Raw genomic sequence first — 24,255 nt, 5'->3', positions numbered from 1 at the left:
GTTTTACTTAACTGAAAGAATAACCCAAAGAGAACAGAGTAAAATAAACAGGTCAAACTAAGAATTCTAAATCATACAAGCAAAGCACACCATGCATTTCATTGGCTGAAGCTCAGAAGGCTGGCTGTTACTACAAAGAATTGAAACAGGTCTTTAGTCAAATTGTGCTGTTGTGTAAAGGGATACTAGACATTAAAACTATTGCTTTGCACCTCAAAAGACATATGTCCCTAACAACATCTGAGCTGGCTGGAGCTTCAATTTTCATATTTTACATTATTTGCATAAATGAATTCTAAGTGCTGGTTATGAAGGCGTCATTCATTGATGCTCTAACACACCATGCCACGGAATACCAGGACATGTGCAATACTGCCATATGATGATGTAGAAAAGGTCAGTTAGGTATCACTCTGGCCCTGCTTTTGTGCACTTCCTCTGCCAGGGGTGGCATTGCTAGATTCTGGAGGAATAGGGTGCATCTCTGGTCTCTTCGCTGGGATATAATGCTTGGCATGGTAAAAGGAAATAAAAACAGAAAGTATACAAACAAACCTGTAAATGATCATTTAAGATAAATTACTGAACAGTTCCGCTTTGGTTCATCCTGTGGACCAAATTGCTTCCTAAGAAAACAGATTAATTATATTTCATTTTCTGTGTTATTAATTCAAATTATAATATCATGACTAGAAAAAGTTGCTGACAGAATTGATGACATCTCTGTGAAACCCAAGTCCACACCAAACACTGTGAGAAGCAGATGAATGGCTTAATCTCACCGATGGCTCTTAAAGATCATAAGTGAGCTAAATTCTGCCAAGCTGCATTTCTTCAGTCGCCACTATTTTGAAACATGAATTTTTTTCTGAATTTTACTGCTCATTATCACTTTGTGAGATCAAAGATTTTGAATGGGTAAAGAGTGAATGTCATTTTGTTTCAGCAAGGATGTGTTCTTTAGTTGTAGAGCACTTTTGAGAAAATGAAGGGACCGTCCAGTGTTCTCTCTGATCTCTATAATACCTCACCAGGGATCAGAGTACTGTGTAAACAAGGGATGCACTATAGGGAAAGCAAATCCTTCTCTGTCTGTCCTGCATAATAGACATGTAGCTGCGGTATAATGGATAGTTTTGCTTTGTGGACTATATTTTTCCTTGGGTGCAAATGAGTAAATCGCTAATCAAGACATACAGTAAGCAGAAAAGGATCAGAATGTCTCTGTCTTGTTACCATCATAAAAAGGGCAGAGTCAATTATAGAAGAAAAGAAACAAAAGTTGCTCATTAAGAGGTTGTTGAAAGCTATGAAGTCTTTGTTGATGGTTAACCATGTAAAATCATACAGTCCTGGATGAGGAGGAAGAAGGATAATGGAAACAAAACTAATTTCTGCATTCAAAATGGCAGGGATTAGCCTTTTGAAAGAAGTTCAAAATTTGGATGCATCAGTAAAGCTATATATTTTGTTGACAGGTGACCAGTGACTGGGGTTGGTGGGATAGGGGTGATGCTGTATCTCAACTCCTGCTGGAAGTTCAAAGCCTCTCCCATTTCTCTGACCTGTCTGGAACCAACCTGATCAAAACCCCACTGGCAGCTCTAGTCTGATAGAACCTGACTTTGATAGTGGCAGCACTGACTTACCTGATCAGAGTCCCCATTGACAGCACAAAACTCACTCAGTTTCAGCTGGAAGCTCACACTTATGAGGTTTTAAGTTTTAAGCCATTTTATTAGTTTAGCAAAAACACAAATAAAATGAATTTAAGAAGGCACATGGCAAAATTAATGAATTTACAACTGACAAATTATCACATATTTGCCCAATCTACTGGGAATTGAGATAGGCCAGAAAAAATAGCTATCTAAAACTTTTACTGGATCATTTCATGTGAACTTTGTGACCTCCACAGCTGGTTGAACACTATATTTGCTACTTATATGATCTGTGCCAATTTAACACTTTTAGAAGTGTAAAATTAACATTATTTCAGGTATGTCATGTTTGATTTTGCTTTTGTCATGTCCCAGTATATTCTGAACCTCAAACGTTTTTTATTTTTACCTTTTTTAAAAGTGCCTGCAAAAGGCTGCATAAGATTGCTGGCTGAGTATCACCTGACCTTTTTTGTGACTTGAAATCACACCCCAGCCTCAAGAGGGAACAAAAAGAACCTTCCAGATTGATGTTGAATCAATGCCTTTTCCTGAAACTAATTCAAAAGACATTATCAATTGAATGGGTCATTCAAACACAAAGACACCGGCTGTGTCAAATTTACAAGGTGTCAAGATGACAACATAGGATATGTAATCCACAAACCACCCTTTGTTTGAAAAAAGGGCTTTGAACTTGTGCAAGTCACATGATGAGGAAGCCATTTTGGTTGTCTGACTTTGAATCAACAAGAAGCTGCTGCAGATAGAGGGAGAATTCCATGGAAAGCCATCAAACCAGCTGCAAGTCATCCAGCCAGCCAAAGTAATAAACAGCAATACCTTGAAAGTAGGGGAAGTACTTGCCCCAACCTGTTCCAACTTCAAGTTCACCCTGAGAAACAACTTTTCAGAAATTTAACTACACAAAACCTTGCAGCTTACTAATAATCCTTTGCTTTACTGGACTTTCACTTCAACTTTGAGGCACCATCTCCATCTAAGAAATTGCAGACATGTCACAAAAGAGACCAAGATAATTATAAGTTGCAACCCTATTGTTTTACCTTCATCTGTATCTAATCTTTGTGTATGTGTGAGAATGTGTTTGAGGGGTTGTGTTTTAAATTCCGGGGCAACTGTGAGATAATAAAAATCCTCCTTTATCTTTAAACTCAGAAAAGCTTGCTGCTGGAAGTTATTTAACTGGGATTCCCACCCTCAGGGTAAGAAAACACACCCCTCTTACACGAACATACTGATCAAAGGCCTTGAAAGGAAACACATAAATTCTGTCTGTGACATGTTTGCATGTTTGAGATTGTGTTGGATAAAACTGACATGAGTAAAATTGTGCCATTTTGATTGGCAGAATTCAAAAATGCACAAAATAAAATAATTAATTCTTCTTAAGTAGAAGAAGAAACTATACTCATTGGCACCAGAATTATTTAGAACACTTTTATTTAAATGCTATGCCACAGAATATTGTATGCAAATAAATCTCCCCAACCTCTTTCCTATCATATGTGTATATATATTTTTGTTGCTTAGAATTGTGTAGTTGGTATACTAAAATCATTTGTTTCCGTTACAACAGGGCATCCACATCTGGGCATTAGAGGGTATATTTTATGTATTAATGCTCTTGCAACGGAGCTTCATTTGTCAGGGGTGCATATCTTGGATTTGCGAACAGAGGAAAATTAATGGAAAGAAATTCCTTGTGGCTCATTGACCATTGTGTCCGAATTCCCAACATGCATTCTAGTGGACAAAGCTGCATGTTGGGAGTGCAAATTCACTAAACATAATTTAATAGGTATATTGTACTGTCCTGTCATGCATTAGATTTCCTGTCCAGCTTTCAAAGTACACATTCCCACTCAATAAAAAAAACTACAGATTTGATATTTGTTGAACTCACAGTGTTCTAGGTTAGGAAAAAATGTGCACAGAAACATAGAATATTTCTACAGCTGAGCTTTACTGTGAATAAATTGCCACCCAAATCTTTAGTTTTGTTTATACAAAGTGATGTAAGAAAAATTGTGGCTTACCAGTAGGATATCCTGTGAGGCCTGTGGCATGCCAGTAGCCACAACTGATGCTGTGGATATCCTGGACACCAAGATCAACTTTCTGTGGACTCCAGAATTTATGAGATGCTGGTCGAGTTGCATCAATCACGTGGCAATTTCTTCCCCACATAAATAATTTGCCGTTACCTTCAAAATAAACAAACTAGATAGCTCTTACTTTGGTGCATCTGGAGCGTGTAAAAACAGTAATGTGTTAGCTATTCCATGGGTTACAATTTTATTCAAATGGAAAGGATGACAGAAAAAATTCAATAATTATTTTATATGTAGATGGGTTGAATTGTTAGGATTGATTTATATATATGTTGTATATATAAAATCGATGTGAGATGCATGATCTTATTGTCAACTATTACTGTTAATTATTTCATAACAAAGGTATTAAATCAGAAGAAGATTATTTTATTATTAGTCTGTCTTATTCTAGCTTAGTAAAAATGAGCTTCATCTTATTGGGACTTCGCATGTCTTTCTATATCAGAAATAAACATTAAGGAGGAAGATTTCCTCTGCCTATTTTTGTAGCAAAATCACAAATCTTTATTTTATAAGCTGTTTACAATTTCCTCATAAAGATCACAGAAGAAGTCTCCCTCCAAAACCTTTATCATCAAAGCTCCCTTGATGCCTAACCAAAAGGTTCCACGTTCAATCCAGGTCTGTGTTGAGAAGATTGACATCAGCTATGGAAGTAGCATGATTGATTCAATTGGCCTCATTGCCCTGGGTTAGGCAAGGGGAAATTAGGCAGACTCCCACTGTTGACCTATCAGTCAGCACCAACTGGAATTATGTATGCATGGATATTAGACAAGGTAAGAAGAGCAGAAAATACTGGAAAAACTCAGCAGGTCTGGCAGTATCTGGGGAGAGAGAAACAGGGTTAATGTTTCAAATCCATATGACTGTTCTTCAGTTCTGAAGAAGTCGTATGGACTTGAAGCTTTAACCCTGTTTCTCTCTCCACAGATGCTGCAGACCTGCTGGGTTTTCCCAGCATTTTCTGTTTTCACTTCAGATTTTCAGCATCGGCAGTAGTTTGCTTTTATTGTAAGGTAAGAAAAGCGTGAGCTGTAGTTCCCCAGTGTATTTGCATAACCTGCTATCAAGTCTCACATGAATAAACCATACTTTGATCAGGAAGGTGAATGACATCTGTGGAACTGTGCCTCACAGTGAGGGAATTAACTTCTTCAGGAAAGAGGAAAGGAGAAAATGAGTAAGAAAGAGTCTTTACCATGACACTAAATAGGAATCAGGCAAACATGTTTTATAGTAATCAAATGGTGTAGAAGCAATGAAAGAGGTCCTTCTCGCTACTACTGAACAAAGGATATTGTATGGTCCAAGATAAGCATAAAAGAGTTGAAAACTAACTGACATGGATAGAAAAATAAAATTAATAAAAGTAAAGTGTTTTTCACAATAAAACATAGGATCAGTGCAGTCTCAGAGTTCCAAAGACCAAAGAGGTCAAGTAATGCAGTGCATTAGCACACTGCCCTTTCACCTCTGGAATCAGAGGTCAAATTCAGCCTTGACTGATGGAGTGAAAGTCTCTTCTTCCTGCTAGCTGTAAAGGTTTTATGTGAAACAGGTCCAAGCTGCTTCAGCTCAACTCCTGATGTATGTGAGTCCCGAGAACAAAATTTCCCATGATTCAGAACAAATTGCCACAAAGTCAGTGATTTCAATCTGAGCAGCCATAAGGATGACTGGTGTGGAAAGTAAAAAGCTCATTCTGGCGTGGTAAGGCATACTGTCAAAAATTAGGCATTAGCCACATTGTTGAGGACAGTAGACAGTACTTTTACTTGCAGTCTAGCTGTACTATGATTAATCATGCTAGAAGTAAGTAAGTGGGAACAGGGGTGTTGGGTAAATGTATCCTTCCTACGACAGGATACAGGAATGAAGTTTGGATGAGCTGAAGTTTACGGAGGGCATAGGATAGAATGCTAGCCAGGAGAACATTGGAACAGTTGGGTCTAGAGATGACAAAGGCATGGACGTAAGTTTCAGCGTCAGATTGTCTGAAGATGGAAAATTTTGTGGAGGTGCAAGTAACTGGTGATTATGATGGAGAGGATAAGGGATCAAATGCTCAGCTTGACACTGAATAGGGTGCGCAGATGTGGTATAAAGGGTTAACAGATGAATATGATAATCTATGAGGTACATAATGATGTAACATTGACATCAGGCAGTCATGTGCTAGGTACTCTAGACAGCAGACTGGTATCCCTGAGGGGAGATGTGCTTTCTCTGTAATCCACTATGTACATACTGTAAATAGTGTAAATAAACTAGTTTTGAAGTAAATATCCTGAAACACCTATTGCTCTTCTTTGTCAAAATCTAGGCTTAGCATATTCAACAACATGGTAGCAGCAGTGGCGACACCAAATTAGTCGGTTGTTGGTGCCATAAGATGAACATCCACGGTCCCAGATGACTGTGATCCCAAATCAGCATGATACTGCATCAGGCATCTCACTGAGCCCTCACTAAAGATGGGTAGTGATGCCGGCACTGCAAGAACAGTCACTGTTCCAACCCCACCCGTTTCCAAGCCTTGAAGACCCATTCAGAGATTGTTGCTAGAAGACGTGCTGTGAAAATTTTCAGCAGTTCAGAGGGGTCTTGGATCTCTTCACCCACACATAACTAATTCTGGTCGGTTCTTTCCCTTCTTTTGTGGGGCCGGGCATGAACTGGATCATTGATACCCGTGAGTCCTGGGCTTCAGATGGGGCCATTCACTTGTTGCAGACAACTCCGAGCCAATAACTAGTCCCTACCGACAATAGTCCTCGATACAACATCATCTTGGTCAGCCCGTCCCAACAGAGTGAATTTGGTCCACGGTCTGGCTATGCACTGAGGTGCCGAGCAAGTCTGCTTTTCTTGCAGACCCAAACATGGTAACTCTGCCCGCACTGAAGCCCACCAAAATGGTATAAAAGACAGGAAACTGGTCTGCTGCCATTTTGAAATGTCTGTGCTGTGGCGCAAAATGACAGCACAGGCAGCAGGATTGCCCAAAGTGTTTCAGATGTGGCAGGGCAGGACATTTCCAGAGCTTCCACAACAAATGGGGCAAATGACGATAGCACAAAAAGATAACGCCCATCTCACACTTCCTAGGTAAAGTTCACCAGCATTCCCAAGACATCTGGTCCATCAATTTAGAGGTCAGAGGTCTCCCAACACGCTTCAAACTCGACACAAGTGCAGGGGTATGTGCACTGGCTGATCACCTTGCATGGCTCCACACAATTCCTGTTCAGCCTTCTGATATAAAATTGGGGCTGGGAGGAGCAAACTTACATGTTAAGGGTCAAATTACCACTAAGCTATGCCACAAGGGGTGACAGATCATAGAAACCCACTATATCATTGGCAGCCAGAGCATTTCCCTGTTTAGCAGGAGCACATGCTTACATTTAAGCATCATACAGGAAGTTGATGAGATTCTTCCATTGGACACCGGGGTCACATTCTGCCAGGAATTTACACAACTTTTTCAAGTTTCTTCTATTCTTCTAAGTTTCTCCTATTTCTCTGCTCCCTGACACTGTGCCAGTGTGCCTGTTCACCCCTAGGATAGTGTAACACCCCCCCATTACCGAAATTTAAGGACGAACCTTAAATTCCTTAAAACCTTTAAACAGGGGCGTTATTTCCCTGGTCACACAACTAATCTGCTGGTGTTCTGGTCTAATAAACATTCCTTAGCACAATGGCCACCTTGGCATTGTGTGGATCTTACGTAGCGTAATAAAGCTGTACAGAGGGAAGTCCACCTGATGACATCGATAGATGACACTTTGGCAAAGCTTGCCAATAGCGTCCTTTTCACTAAGCTTAATGCGAACAGCGGGTTTTGACAAATACCCCTTGACAAGGAATCTAGGCTGCTAATGACCTTCATCACGCACTTAGGTCAATTTTGCTTTAACTGCCTCCCTTTCAACATTTTATCTGCCTCTGAGATATTCCAACATACCATGTCAGCAATCCTTGAGAACAAGCAAAGTGTTATGTGCCATATGGGCAACATCCTCATACAAGAACAGAACATGACCATAGGGTAAGTGAGGTCCTTAAGGCTCTCCAGGAAGCAGGCCTTATGCTGTACGATAAATATGAGTTTGCCAGGGCCAACATAAAGTTCCCAGGACACATCATCCACTCGTATAGTGTTTCAGTTGATCCACAGAAAACAGAGACCATTACCGAGTTTCCCCAATTGAGGTGCCTCCCCAATATTCAACCTTTTCTTGGGATGGTAAACCAGGTGGGAAAGTCTATCCCAACTTGGCCACATTCACGGAACCCTTAAGAGACCTCCTGCGGAAGGGCCAACAATGGTTCTGGGCTGTGAAACAAGTCAAGGTCTTTCAATCCATTACAGATCGACTAGTTTCCTTGGATGTCCTGGCATATTATGACCCAACTTTGCCTACTGTTGTCACTGCTGATACTTCCTCCACTGGCCTCAGCATTGTTCTTATCCAGCTACAAAAGAACGGTGATAGAAAACCTGTCTATTTTGCTTCAAAAGCCTTCACAGAAACTGAATGAAGGTGTGCCACTATTAAGAAAGAGGCACTGGTGGTCACATGTACTGTCGAATGCTTTTCTGATTACCTGATGGGGCTGCCCTTATAAGTGGAAACAGAGCGCAAGCCCCTCATAACACTCCTCAATTCCACAGAGGTTGTTAAAATGCTCATCTATATTCAACGATTTCACCTCCAGTTGATGCGGTACCAATATACTGCCATCTATGCCTCAGGGAAGTCACAAACCACAGCTGATGCTCTCTCCAGAACCACAGTTAACCATGTTGTCACCCTCGATTCTACATTCATTAAGAAGTAGAAGCATTTTCCTCAACTTCATGGGCCTACTACCCATTTCCGCCACGAAGCTCCAGGATGTTTGGCGCACCCAAAAAGAGGATGCCAAATGCGTTCAAGTGTGGGAATTCTGCCTCCAAGGGTGGTCCAAATACAGCCCTACTGACCGTCTTATCCACAAATACTATGAGCAATGAGCCCATTTGACTGTTGTAGGTGACCTCCTAGTTTATGAGCATCATTTGGTCATTCCACACCCCATGCAACAAGATGTTCTTCACAGCCTCAACGGAAGTCACCTCAGAGCAAGAGCCCTACAATCGGTGTGGTAGCCAGGCATCAAACAAGTGGTCCAGGATTTTGTCCTATCCTGCCGCACCTGCCACATTAACACTCCGATACCAATCATCAGTCTTTCCTCACTGCCTGTGGCAGAAGTGAAGGCTCGACCTCTTTGATTTCCATGGTAAGACGTACTTTGTGGTTATTGATTATTATTCTCGATGATTAAAGATAATCAGGCTTCATACAACCACATTGGAGTCTGTCATCAAAGCGCTACAAATGTCTTTTACACCCACGGATTCCCAGGCAAACTTATTTCAGATAATGGGCCCTAATTTGCAAATGACCGTTTTTGATAGTTCACCATTAATAATGGGACCTCCCATAGTATCAGTTCCCCTCTTCACCCGCAAGCCAACAGGGAGGCTGAGCGAGCAGTCGGACCAGTAAGGATCTGATATCTAAGAATTTGAATTGGCCTTCAGCTCTTATGCAGTATTGGGTCACACCCCTAGCCAACAAATTCTCTCTGGCTGAACTCCTTATGGGCCTCTGTTTAACAAGGCAGGTTCCTTTATTACCTGCAATCCTTCAGCCTCATATCACCCCCACTGACCATAGGACAGTGAGAGAGAAGGAGTTGAACCTCCAGGAAAAACAACACCAATGACACAATACCAGACACAGAGCTAAAGCCCTGCCAACTTTAACACAAGGCTAGTGGCCGTGTATCCAGGACTGCAAAGATGAAGGCCTTGTTTGCATTACCATGGAACACCTGCACTCGTATTTGGTCCAGATGTTGTCTGGTATTATCCGAAGAAAGAAATGACCTATCATTGCACTCACACCCATCAGACTACAGAGTTTTGACTACTACAAGATGTGGACCTAAGGCCGTCAAAGTACACCAGGTGCTTTGAGAGGTGTTGTCCCACCCCAGAAATCCACTCCCCGACCTCCAATCCCACACAGCAGTCACCAGGACCTGCTCGGAAAGAGTGGTGAAGGCTCCCCAGAGACTTAATCTATAGCTGGGAGACTCTGGGTGGGAGGGGTGGGGTGGAGGGGGGAGCAGAGAAGAGGAGGCAGTAATGTAAATAGTTCAAAAACAAACATCATGTAAACAGCTAAAGGCATAGTTTCACACTGTTGTTAGAAAGAAGATAGTATACTTGGGGGGAGGTGTAGTATTAAGGGTTAACAGAATGGATATGATAATCCATGAGGTACATGAGGATGTAGCACTGATATCAGGCAGTCATGTATTAAGTACTCTAGACAGCAGACAGATACCCCTGAGGGGAGATGTGACTTCCCTGTAATTCACTAGGTACATACTGTAAATAGTGTAAATAAACTAGTTTTTAAGTAAATACCCTGATATGCCTACAGCTCTTCCTTGTCAGAATCCTGGCTTAACACATTCAACAACAGTGAACAGCTTGGTTCAGCCTGGAGTAATGGTCAGAGAGGGGAATGGGTTCAATTGTATAAGCACGAAGTTTATAATTGTGGCTGAAGACGATAGCTTTGGTCCTCCCATTGTTTAGCTGGAGGAAATTGGACGGAAGATAAGCAGGCTGATATTACAGAGGCTGTGGAGAGTTGGAGCTGGGTGCCATCAGGGTACATGTGGAACTTGACATAATGTCTGTGGACGATGTTGCCAAGGAGTACCATGTGGATGAGGAAAGGAGGAAGCCAATAATAGATCCTTGGAGAACTCCAGCAGTAACAATGCAGGGGTTGGAAGAGATTTCTTTATTTCATTCATTCATGCGATTGGGCATCAATGACAAGACCAGCATTTGTTACCTACCCTACTGCCTGTGAGAATGTAGAGGTGAACCACCTTATTGAACTTACAGTCCTTGTGGTAATTATACTTTAACATAGTGGCTTAGTGCAACTGATTAGCTTTCTAGGTCATTTCAGAGGGCAGTTAAGATGCATTTCTGCAGTCACAAATAGGTCAGACCAGGTAAGGACAGCAGGTTTCCTTTCCTAATGGGCATTAATGAATCAGATGGGTTTTTATGGCAATCTGGGAGTTACATGGTCATATTAGTGATACAAACTCTTTATTCAGGTTTAATTTATTGAATTTAAGTTCCCCAGCTGACATGGTGGGATTTGAACTCATGCCTCTGGATTACTAGCCCAGTAAAATAACCACAATACTATCATTTCCCACCATAAAACTGCTGGAGATACTCTGCTTTTGGTAAGTGTAGAGGGCAGTTACAATAGGGTGGACAATGAAAGAGAGGTGTTAATTATGTTGTCAATAACATTGAGACTATTGAGCTAGCTGGACATGTGGGGGGTGAAGAGGGTAATGGGGAAGCTAGTAGGATTGTAGGCAGCTCACCATAACACTTGAGAAGAAACTGGAACTGAATTTTCCATTGAAATGGCAGGACATTATAAAACAAAATTTTGCTGACACTACTGAAATGCAGCAACGGAGATTCAGCATTCAGCTCTTCCATGTCAATTTGGATAATTTTTAACATTTGAATAGGGGCATGGAAGGACCAATGACTGTACCGATTCAAATAGATGGGACAGATTCCCGTATCATGAAAGCTATAATTTTAAGTAAACATAGGTTTGAATAGAAAAGCTTACATTTCCTGGAGTTATTTCACAAATACAATTCTATGAAACATCCCTGAAGAAGTTTCTTTTAAACTCTGTACATAAAATTTTACACTTGCACATTAGGTAAGCTTTAATTATGGTATTTCTAATGGCAGTCATTTGTAAGAGATAAGATGTTAATATTTTAAAAGTTGTACTGCTACGTACCAGTAAGCGCACAACTATAACAGTCTCCAGATGCTATCTGTTGAACACATCCCCGGAGTTGCTGAATGGATACACAACATGGTTTTGCAAGGAACTTCACGTTTGCCCCCTGTCCCAGCTGTCCCTGTAAATAAAGAAGTAAGGGACACAGCTTGTATCATCTTTAAGGGAATGCCTTTTACATCTTAATTCTCAATTGCTATAATTGGACCTCTATAGAATATACATGAATTCAGGTTTGCCACTATTAAATGGGTGTTCTGAAGGTGGCTTATTATCATCTGGTTTATACTAACATGCAGCTTTATATAAAGTGCATGCAGTCATGCATTCTATAATAACTGTGTACACAAAAATGATTTTGAGTGTTGCACAAACTGTTTCAACATGGGACAATTAAAACTAATCAATGTTGCAACTGTAAAGACACGGTAGGAATTATGTTTGTAGTTGGTAAATCACAACTGCTGGCATAGTGCCTGACTTCCACTGAAATAATTGTCATGTAGGGAGAAGTAAATTTCTCTAACCACAAAACAGTCATTGTTTTTAACCTTTCTACTTCAATAAAGTTGATGTGGCTGAAAATTTAATGTCACAACAGTTTAGTAATCTACCAGAAATTAAAATAAGCACAATAAATCATCCAAATATAGGCTTCTGCTTCAGGCTATTTAAAACCTATAATATCAGGAAGCATTTAAAGCATTCTCCCTCTCCCTTTGTACATAACGTGCAGCACCATACAGGAAATTATTTTGGTCTCCACTTAATAGAAGAAACCTGTGTAATGACAGATGTATGGGAGAAGATTTTGTCCACACATTTATCCAGATGACTTCCCTACCACCTGGCCATGTGTTACAGAAACCATCAGCAGGTCATAAAGATGTGACACAGACTTATAGAAGCTGTCCATCCCTCTGCCTGTTGGCTTTCTCTTCTACAAGTGGTTTGCAATTTTTCATTTGTAAGGGCTATTTCCACTGTCCTTTTTCCTCCTTATGCCCATCCAACTTCCTTTCTCTACCTTATTTCTCTTTATGAAAGTTCTAACACTTTGAGGACTGAGACAGCACTTCTAGCAACACATGCAAAAGTAAAAGCAAACTACAATGTTTGAAACTTGTTCCTGCGCAATCTTTTCATTATGAACTATACAGCAGTTTTGTAGGGACTTGTAATATTCAGAAACAAGCAGAAAGCATATAAAATTAAAGATGTACTTACACACCTTAAAATGTAATGCAGTACTCAAAGGGTTAACTTGTTCTTTAAAAGCTCTTTGTGAATTTGCTGTCTATTACTCCTGAACTGTTTTAAACCAGTGAGGGAAGAATGATGTCACCGCATTAGTACTGGCGCAAAATTATGATAGCCATTGGGACCATGTCTTTTTGATGGTTATCCTGCATTCCATGCTGCATTAATCTGAGTAAGTAAACATTGATCTGCATTCACTTACACACCAAGGCCACCCTTGATTCATATGCTGGAGAAGAATGGCCATGTACACAGCTAGCTTCTCCAGGGCCTTTCAACCTGATTTGCAAGAAAAGCCAAAACCATTACAAATGTCAGGTCAGGCAGTTTCCGTGGAGACAACAGAAAAAAACTGACAAATATCAGTAATATCTTCCAGACTTAAACAATCTGCACACCAGAAACGTTAATTTCTGTCATCTCTCCATAGATACTACCTGATCTCCTTGAATGTTTTCTTGCATTTCCAGTCTTTGACTCAGATATTCAGCATTAGAAATGTTTTCCCTTTTTTTTCAAAAAATGAAATGTCAATCTGGATAGTTATCCAACTTCAGGCAAGGCTTTTTTCCCTGATGTGTATTATTATACTTAAAAAATAAAATGAGATAAAGAGGTGTAGCACATTGATTATAGCCTTACTGAGATGATCTTTCGAGTGTGGAAAGTCATGGTAACTTGAGGCTAAAATTGTTCCCACTCCATTTAGTGGGGCAGTGCCAAATCACAGCACCATTGTGAAGAGGAATGCTATACAGATTCCCTATGACAATGTTAAAAAGGAAGTTATGCATTTTGGAGCATTTTTTAATGCAACTCCAAATTATAATGAATAAAATGATGACTAAATCTCAACTGCTTAGCTACCATTGAATTTCTCCCCCTTTTCTTAAGTCCAGTTCTTTGCTTTCTGATCATTCTATTTTATAACAGATAAAATATAGCTTCAGTACAGTTATGCCAAACTGTATTTCATTTGTATATGATATTTTAATCAAGTTAGAGACTTAAGACCTGCTTTGGGATCCAATTACTGACATTTGCATTAGGTTACCCCTATGTTTTGCAAGTCTTCAACAGGCTATTTTGCAGGGGGTGGTGGTGGTGGTTTGGGGCGGGTTGGGGGGTGGGGTGGGGGGAGGGGGGGGGGGCGGATGCGGTGGGAGGGGGAGGAAGCTAAATTAACTGGGGATGGTCCTTTCATGCATAAATATAGTTGCAGATGGAGTGCAGTCGACTGTATCGAGACTTGGTGCTCATGGGCTACAATGTTACTTCCTTTCTGAATGAGAAAGACCAGAAAAGCGACAGGGTGGGAAAATCAAACAAATAAAAAATTCAAAAACTTAATTTGTTCTGATTTTTTGAGGTCAATTTTCTCGCCCTTTTTTTCCTCCTGTCCTGAAAGCTCTGAATCTAACTGGATTATGGCTTTGCATAACCTCTGCAACCTTTCCAAGATCTCATAGGTTATCATAGGTAAGGCAATATCCTGGCTCAATGTGTGAGTGTGACACACTTGCTTGCACACATACACACTGACCATTAGGAATTAGTAGATATCATTTAGAAGGATGAACCCTGCCTGATCTTCCCATTTTTAACTCAGGGCTGTTAGGTCTATTTATAAAATCTTTACTGTCACCATAGATTTCAGTGACCTCAGTCCAGAGGGGACTGCTATTATGTTACATGGTCTCTTTACCAACTGAGCCTTTAGGTCATTTGCTCAGTCTGATTAACAAGTAGCTCATGTCACATGTATAATAACTAAGATTTATTCTTATAATTATTAATATCTTCCTCATGATCATGCTAAACATGATACTCAGGAATAATGATTTTTCTTGGCTCAGTGGGAAAGCACACCTTTTATGTGGGTACTGAACCATTCAGATATGGAGGGTTTGTTTTGAATGTCAACTTGGGTGAGGTGCTGCCAGGCCCTAGCATCTGGGGAAATGTATCCAAGCATCACTGTCTATCCTCGGGAAGGAAAGGAGAAAAATTGAAAAAGTGATTTTTTGTTTTAATTAACAATCGGCTGTTCTTTTACACTTTCTCTGGTTGTATCAGCCCTGAATTACCTCACACAGATTGAACCTACCTTATAATGAACTTCCAATCGCAGAGCCAAAGGGCTGAGACTAAGCCCTCGGCAATACCTGTGGTGCAAGTCAATCTCTAGTGAGTGAGTTTAATGATAAAGAAAAAGTAGAAGCCTGGGGAAGGATTTCATCTGTGTGACATGTATGCTCCAAAATTGTAAACCCATTCTTTATCAAGGGATTTGGATTTTGGTGCACATGACACATGCAGATGGCAGTAACAGAATAAAGCAACAGCTTACATTTTCAATGTATTCTTTAAAAAGAGAATGGAGTGCTCACACAGGGGCAGCTGCATCTGCCCACTGCACAGCACATGTACATAAACTGCATAAAATCTCACCATGCTGTTATTTAAAGTTGCAGGATTCCAATTTAATGGAGATTTTATAGGCATATATTCTCCAAGTGCAATATATGATACTTTTTATTGGACCAGCTTAATGGACGTGAATTACAGAAGCTTTAGGAACCACATAATATCACCCATCAAGTGGAAGAGAAAGCAAAGCAGGCAGTAAATGAATGGAATATAGGTGACACTGAAATCAGTGAACAGTAGATAGCCACTCCATAATTACTTTAAGCTTTAGTTTTCTTTTAGAAGTTATTTAAACATTTTGCTGTAGTGTTTTATTTATCATCAACATCAGTCCAATGCCAGATTGCATGGAATAAAACAGCACAGTGCTAAACCTGAGCCATCAATTGTTGAGAGAGAATGTTGCAAGTTTAGGATCAGTTGTTTGGTGTACAACTGCCCCTAATCTTTAACTACTTGGACACACAATTGTTCAAGGAATGATGTAAATTTGTACTTAACAATTATACGAGCTTATTAAAATTCTTTCATGGAATGTGGGGCGTCACTGGCAAGGTCCATCCCTAATTGCCCTTGAGTAGTTGGTGGTTGTCATGTTTTTATAATGATATAAAGGCAGCAATCACTCATAAAGGATTCTGTAAACACATTACGGGCTCGTTTATTTAAACTAGGCACATGAGAACATATATACATGGATAGAAAGCTTGAAAACATCAGCAGCAAAGCTGTGTGTGCTGCTTTCTGCTCACAGGCCAACGTAAAATGGAGACTAGATCACATGGCACACTTCCTTTGTAGTGATGGCATGCTGCTATGCTTTAAGGCATATTACAACATCCCGCTTCTTTTTAAAGATACTTTACCCCACTAAAGAAGTATAATTATTTATAACACATGTTCCTGTTTAGTTACCATTACATAAGTGTATAAGGCTGGTGAATCCATGATTCTCTAAAGCATAGAGGTAATCTGTTGGTATGCCCAGATCTTGTAATGGGAACCTTGTCTGGAGGTTTCTTTAATTGCTCAGAGCGATCTGTAGGATTGTCATTCTTGGATGTTGTTCCTGGTTTCATTCGGGATCTTATCCCAGGTGCGATAGGACTCTAGGGTGGTTGAGGAGCTGGAATGGATCTGATTGGTCTTCAGTTATGACTCACCATTGCCCTATTGTGTGTAATGACTATTGTGTGTAGGACCTTGATTCTGGACAGATTCTTGTCACCTCAGCTGGTTGCCACATACTTCTGTGGGATCCTGGATGCAAACTTGTCCCAACTCTAAACTTGGCAATTCGGTACCTGCATTTTTATCGTGTGCGTTGATCATCTTCACTTGTAGTTTTAAAAGTTGTTTTCTAGTTTCTGAGAGAGTAGAATGGGCAAGAGTAGGTAAATTGGTATGCACTGGTCTAAAAAAACATGAGCTCTGCCTGTGTTGGAATACTTGCACTTAAAGATGTCACTCTCAGGTGTAACATTGTAAAGTGTAGATGTTGCTTGGTCTGTCTACGTTTGATAATTAGGGATTTCACTGTATGAATCATTTATTCAGCTAGGCCATTAGATCTAGGGTAATGAGGAGAAGAAGTAGTGTGATCGATGTTCCACTTCTCTCACATATCCTGAAATTAATTACCAATAAATTGTGGACCATTAGAGCGTGCGTGACAGTTGTGCTTGACATATTCTGCAACTGTCGAATAATTGGGTACTTGGTAAAGTAGTCGACAATGACAATGCAGTCAGTCCCATGGACAGTTACAATTTTGGACAAGAGAAATGGTTAGGAACTTCATGTGGAATCAGTTGTTCTTTGTGCTGACTTGAAATATGCTCTTGACATGCCTCTCACTTCTTGATGACGATTTCAATGTCATTGTTCAAACCCGGCCAATAGATTGTGTGTCTTGTGAGTCTTCTCATCCGATTTATGCCAATGTATGAGTATTGAAGCTGTTGATGAATATCAGGCCACAAAGATTCCAGTATGATGACCTGGTCTTCCTTTAAAAAAGACTCCTCGGGAGATGCCTAGCTTGTCCCAAAAAGGCCAAAGTAATCTCATGCGTTTGTGGACATGCTCAATTGAGTCAGGCCATCCTTCAATGATGGTTTTCCACAGTTTCTGCAGTGTAGAATCTTTCACCATTTCTTCTTGTAGCTTCTGGCATTTGCGTTGCGCAAAATGTACCAGATCAGTTGACAGACCTGCCGTCTCCTGCAAGCGTGACATTGTAGCTCCATTGAAACATGCTGGATATTTCAATATTAGGCTATGAACTGAGGTGATAGGAGTAGATTCTGAGGTTTATCTGCCATGTGATATCTGACTGACTTCATGGATTGTCACTAGTGCAAGGTCATGGCATGTGGTAGGCCTACAATCGCTGGGCAATTAGTCTCCATGATGTAGAACATCTGTGATACCCAGGAGGATTGATTGTACTTGCACTCCAGGATTACAGAACCAGCACATGGAATTGGTAAACTGTTGTACGTTGAAAGTTTCACAGCACCAGGTTTCGTTATGGCCTTCCATGTTTGTGGATATATGTCTTTTAGAGTTCACAGGGGTAATATATTAAACACTTGCCCCTGTGTCAATCTTGGCCAATAATGAGTAGTTGCCAACTTCCTTAGGGCAGATGATTTTCATCTTTGCAAACACTTTAGATAGTGTGATGGCATGTGCGAGATTGACGGTGTGAAACATGTGTTCACCACTCTTCATCTTGGCATGCATATCATCATCAATTTCTGGTTTGTCAATCACCTCATGTATATGTTTCTGACAGGACACTGAATGGTCATTGTTATTGCTTAAAGATACCTGTTGTATACAGTCTGTTTGGATTAATGCACTGCTCTTTATGGCTACATCAGCCTTTGCTCTAGTGCAGTGCTGCTGCCAATGGCCTTTTCTGTCACATGTCATGCAGAATTGATTAAAAGCTGAGCATGCAGAAAACCACATATTCAACATGTCCAACTAGGTTTGGGTGTTCTAGTGAACTCGTCAACAATTGGGGTTGCGCTTGGGATCTGTAAACTTCGTCAACCTGAGAGGATCACTTTGTACTTACGTCCATCCTTGAGTAGCTCTTCGATGCAATATGCTTTGGGCTTATCTAGCAGATCTTTCTGGAACTCTTCCAGATATGATCACCAACTCAGCAATTCTGTCTGTGACCTCTGCATTTGAAAAATCACAGTACATACCCTTTTCTCTGCATCTATTGATAAAGTGGTTTATGGATTCTGTAGGCTGTTAACAAAATGACATAAACTTTAGCCGATGAATACAGAATAATCTGATCCTGAACCGGTCTTCCAATGTAGTCCATATCGTTTGGTGATCCTTTAGCTCTTCTTCTGTTAATCCTGACATGTTCAGCCTATATAGACCTTCATTCCCAACTGCTAGGTGAATTTTTATGGCTTGCTTGTCTGGTTCAGACAGACCTGAATCAAAAAACCATGGTCAGAATTTTATGCTTCCCACCGACCCCCCAGGACGGGTTCTATGGTGGGGCGGGGAGCGTGAAGTTGCATGGACGGGATTCCTTCTGGGGTCCTGCCCGCCCCGACCTGGTAGCAATTTTATGGTGGGCCGAGCAGGGCCTCAGACGGGAAGCCTGCCCTTGCCCCAAAGCAAGACCATTAAATGGCAACTTAGGGGCCTTTTCCCACTCAGCCTCAATTTTTAGGCTGGTGGGCGGATGACAGCTCAGGAGGAATTAAACTGAGTTCGATCTCGGGGAGGGGGGTGCCCCTCCATCAGAAGGCCCTTTCTGACTGGGGGCATCTTCCCCTTGGGGCCCCCTTCTGGCCTATTCGCCGAGACCCCAGTCCCTCTGCTTACAACCCCCCAGACGTTGCTTACTCTCCCCACCCTGGAACACCTGCCACTTAACTGTCCTCTGCGTTCCTAGGCTTAGGGCAGAATTTTATGGCCTAGTTTCAGCGGGGACGGGGCCGTAAAATGCTGCGAGCCATTATAAACCCCACTGATAACAGCGGGAACGTAAAATCCCGCTGTTGTAAAATTCTGCCCTTAGTTCCAGGCAACTCCCTGTAGTGCCCCTTCTGGTCACTGCAGCGCTGTGCCTGGAGGGACTGGAGAGCTATCAAGGTGGGATTTCCTCCCAAGTGAGGGCCTGAAGTCCCACCTCATGGCAATCAATGCTCGTCAGAGCGTAAAATGGCACTGGGGCTGCTGGAGTCGGTGGGGATGTGTTTTCCCCTGTGATCCTGAAAATTCAGCCCCATAGCTCTGTATGCTGTTTAAACATTCTGACTTTGGATAGTAGGTCAGCTGTATCCCAGTTCAAATTGGGGAATTTTGTGGACATTATGTCAATATCTCTTTGACCTTCCTTCTCCTATAGTACCTGGTTTGAGTGTCACTGTAGCCGCTTTTGCGAAGGTCTGCCCTTATTAACTGCAACCTTCTCTGGCCTGGTTTTTATGCTTTTATTGTTGTTATTTTTGTTTTGTTGGACTCTCCCTTGCTCGCTGTCAATCCAGCCCACACAATGGTCACTCGACCTTCCCAAATGAGCTAACTAGGTGCTAGCCCTCTCGACATGCAGTCCCAATCACTGAACTGACAGGCTATGTGCTGCAATCTCACCACAAGGGATCCAACTGCTTACCAGCTGTTTACTTGAGCACCATGTCTACGCTGTGTCTTCAAAGCTTTCCCGTGCAGTCAGCACACTATGTTTTCAACATTCACTGATGCCGCGACTTCATTGCAATCTGACCAAAACATCGAAGGTCGCCTTATGCCATGTGGCATGACCTAAGGCTGTTCACCATGCCATACCTGTACTTAATCTTGCTGCCAGGCTGTTTGACCACTGCTGGACACAATGTTGTGTTTTCATGATGATATAAAGGGACCAATTAGTCATAAGAGATTGGGAAAACATGTTGTGGGTTCATTTACATAAACTAGGCACATGCGAACATATATACATGGATAGAAAGTTGAAGACATCAGCAGCAGAGCTATGTGTGCTGCTTTCTGCTCACAAGCCAAAGTGAAACTGAGACTGGATCAAATGACACATTTCCCTTCTAGTGATGGCATGCTGCTGTCCCTTAAAGGCATATTACAACAGTGGTGAGCTGCATTCTTGAACTGCTGCACTCCATCTAGTGTGGCTACTCTGACAGTGCTGTTAGGAAGGGAGTTCTAGGATTTTGATCCAGCATCAGTGAAGGAATGGCTTTATAGTTCCAAGTCAGGATGGTGTGTGACTTGGAGGGGAATTCCACTTGCATCACTTTCAAGTGTTATTGAGACTCATGCCTTGCCAATTCACTTCCTGTTTCAACCCACCTCACCATCCTAATCATTCCTGTCTTGATACTTTGCTCTCTGGGATTAATCTCTCAAACTTTCTCCCCATTTAGTCCTTGCAGTGAATCTCCCACAGTGAGTGTCCCCTTGTGCCTCTGACTAATACGCTGAACCTCCAGCCACCCTCACCATTTCTCATTCTACCATATATTGTTTAGAAGAATCTCTTTGGCCCAAATTTTCGCTCCTGAGTTGGATGCGCAGAGATGGGAGAACTCCTGGCTCCGCAAATCCAACCTTTAAAAATGGCTGCCTGAGCTTCCAATTTTCAGTCGGGGGGCCGGGCTAGAATAGGAGTTGGGATGGGCGACCCCAGAGGTATTGAGGGGTTGGAGGTGGGCCTGGGGCGGGTTGGGCAACTCAGATGCAGATAAAAACCGAGACTTCAGTAAGGCAGATTTGAGAGGTAGGTTATCAATGGTGAAGTCCCTATGCCTTGGAGGAGACGTCATTGCCTTGTTAGGTGAATGTCACAGCTGTAAATGGTGTCCAACTAATAGCTGTGCTTGGAACAGATGGCCCATCAAGGGCTTTCCCTGTGGTAGAATTGTCATTGTTGTTGCCTAATAAAAGTGTACTCTACTTAACCACTGAAAGCATAGAATGGATTCTCAAGATACAACCATGGAAATGGCATTGTCTTAGCACTACTACCTGGTACAGATATTATGCAGTCATGTAGTTGTCAAGACTCAGTGGTGGATGAATGCTGAACACTGCCATATGTGGTTAAGAGGGGGAAATCCGTATGGCTGTCAGTGTGCTAGCTTGGAGTCACAGCCACAACAGATATAGCACCAAGCAGTTGTGCAGAGCCATTCTCTCCACCAAACCTTACCAGTAATCACTGATGATATGGTGAAAAAGGCTAGTGCATGTAAGCACACAAATGTGAATGAGGGTAAAAGCAAAAAACTGCAGATGCTGGAAATCCAAAACAAAAACAAAAATACCTGGAAAAACTCAGCAGGTCTGACAGCATCTGCGGAGAGGAATACAGTTAACATTTCGAGTCCGAATGACTCTTCAACAGAACTAAGGAAAAATAGAAAAGAGGTGAAATATAAGCTGGTTTAAGGGGGGGTGGCTTATATTTCACCTCTTTTCTATTTTTCCCTAGTTCTGTTGAAGAGTCATATGGACTCGAAACGTTAACTGTGTTCCTCTCGTAGATGCTGTCAGACCTGCTGAGTTTTTCCAATGTGAATGAGGGCATTGTTATCTGAATGGCTCATGAACCTTTGTGCCTTACATTTTTATTCATAGAATATCATACAGAGGAGACGCGGAGGAAGGAATGGGTCCAGCTGCCTCATGCTTTTCTGCCCAGGACCTTCATGTTTTGGTGGAAAAGGTCCAGAAGGGGAGACCAGTCCTCTACCCTGATAGCTGCTGTAATGCCCCTGCAGCAACCAAGAAAGCCTGGATTCAAACTGCGTCTGCGGTGAGCACAGGAGCAGACCTTCAGCACTCATAGATTCAGTGCAGGAAATGGTTCAATGACCTGCTGCCATCTAGCAAGGTGAGTAGCTTGGCTCATCCACACGGGGCTATAAGGGAAGGGTCACATCTATATGCTACAGCTAAGGTACAAGACATGGCACAGACCTCTGCTTCAGCATTGAGGCTTGTATATGTACACAGCTCATTAGGTGTGCATAGAACACATGTGATGAGCACAGTGAAGCACAGGCAAAGTGAAGAGCAATATCCCTGCACGACGGGGGAACCCAGCACATCAGAGCAGAAGACAAGGCTGAAGCATTTGTAACTACCTTCAGCCAGAATGCTGGATAGATGTTCCATCTCGGCCTCCTCCTGAGGTCCCCAGCATTACATGTGCCACTCTTCAACCAATTTGATTCACTCTACATCATATCAAGAAACGGCTGAAGGCACTGGATACTGCAAAGGCTATGGGGCCCTGGCAACATTCCAGCAATAGTACTGAAGACTTGTGCTGCAGAACTAGCTGCACCCCTAGCCAAGGTGTTCCTACGCAACTATAACACTGGCATACCCTGCTATATGGAAAATTGCCCAGGTATGGCCTATCACAAAAAGCAGGACAAATCCAAATGGGCCAATTACTGCCTCATCAGTCTACTCTCAATAATCAGCAGCATTATGGAAGATGTTGTCGACAGTGCTATTAAGTGACATTTACTCAGCAATAACCTGCTCTGTGATGCTCAGTTTGGGTTCCGCCTGGGCCACTCAACTCCTCACCTCATTACAACCTTGGATCCAAACATTGGCAGAAGAGCTGAACTCCTGAGGTGAGGTGAAGGTGACTGCTCTTGACATCAAGGCTGGATTTGGCCAATTGTGGCAGCAAGGAGCCCTAAGAAACTGAATTCAATGGGAATCAGGGGGAAAACTCTTCACTGGTTGGAGTCATACCTAGCACAAAGGAAGATGATTGTGGTTGTTGGAGGCTAATCATCTCAGCTCCAGGACATCACTGCAGGAGTTCTTCAGGGTAGTGCCCTAGGCCCAACCATCTTCAACTGCATCATCAATGACCTTCCTTCCATCATAAGGTCAGAATTGGGGTTGTTCGCTGATGATTGCAAAATGTTCAGCACATTCGTGACTCCTCAGATACTGAAACAGTTCGTGTCCACATGCAGCAAGACCTGGTCAATATTCAGGCTTGGGTTGATAAATGGCAAGTAACGTTCGGGCCACACAAGTGCCAGGCAATGACCATCTCCAACAAGAGAGAATCTAACCATCTTCCCTTGACATTCAATGGCATTACCATTGCTGAATCCCCGACTATTGACATCCTGGGGGTTACAATTGACCAGAAACCGAACTGGACCAGCCAAATAAATAATGTTGCTACAAGAGCAGGTCAGAGGCTAGGAATTCTGTGGTGAGTAACTCATCACTGACTCCCCAAAGCCTGTCCACCATCTACAAGGCACAAGTCAGGAATGTGATGGAATACTCTCCACTTGCCTGGATGAGTGCAGCTCCAAGAACACTCAAGAAGCTTGACACCATCCAGGACAAAGCAGCCCGCTTGGTTGGCACCTCATCCACAAACATTCACTTCCTCTACCACCGATGCACAGTGGCAGCAGTGTGTACCATCTACAAGATGCATTGCAGGAACTCACCAAGCCTCCTTAGACAGCAACTTCCAAACCCATGACCGCTACCACCTAGAAGGACAAGTGCAGCAGACACATGGGAATACCACACCTAAAAGTTCCCCTCCAAACTACTCACCATCATACCGCTGCCACTGGGTCAAAATATGAACATACGCAATAGGAGCAGAAGTACGCCATTCGGCCACTCAAGCCTGCTCTGCCATTGAGTAAGTTCGTGGCTGATCTGTTTGTGTTTCAAATTCTACATTCCCATCTACCCCCAATAACCTTTGATTCCATTGCTTAACAAAAATCTATCTACCTCCACCTTAAAAATATTCAATGACCCTGCCTACAC

At 42.0% G+C, this 24,255-nt stretch overlaps 2 protein-coding genes across 3 annotated transcripts in view; one reads left to right on the top strand and one right to left on the bottom strand.

Annotated features, from left to right (window-relative positions):
• Nucleotides 1-24,255, bottom strand: part of LOC144694533 (uncharacterized) — a 237,279-nt gene that overhangs the window by 31,473 nt on the left and 181,551 nt on the right. For both annotated transcript variants that reach the window (XM_078565098.1, XM_078565091.1), the window contains 2 exons: nucleotides 11,728-11,851; nucleotides 3,722-3,889 (listed from right to left, as the gene is read on the bottom strand). In XM_078565098.1, the coding sequence (XP_078421224.1) occupies nucleotides 3,722-3,872 (151 nt within the window). In that variant the 5' untranslated portion in view covers nucleotides 3,873-3,889; nucleotides 11,728-11,851. The remainder of the gene's footprint in view (nucleotides 1-3,721; nucleotides 3,890-11,727; nucleotides 11,852-24,255) is intronic.
• Nucleotides 1-24,255, top strand: part of arb2a (ARB2 cotranscriptional regulator A) — a 918,141-nt gene that overhangs the window by 776,482 nt on the left and 117,404 nt on the right. The window lies entirely within an intron of this gene.

This window comes from Cetorhinus maximus, chromosome 2, assembly GCF_964194155.1.
Source record: "Cetorhinus maximus chromosome 2, sCetMax3.hap1.1, whole genome shotgun sequence".
NCBI classification, from domain to species: Eukaryota; Metazoa; Chordata; class Chondrichthyes; order Lamniformes; family Cetorhinidae; genus Cetorhinus; species Cetorhinus maximus.
Note: the sequence above shows the minus strand (reverse complement) of the source record. Positions and strands in the feature narration are given on the sequence as shown.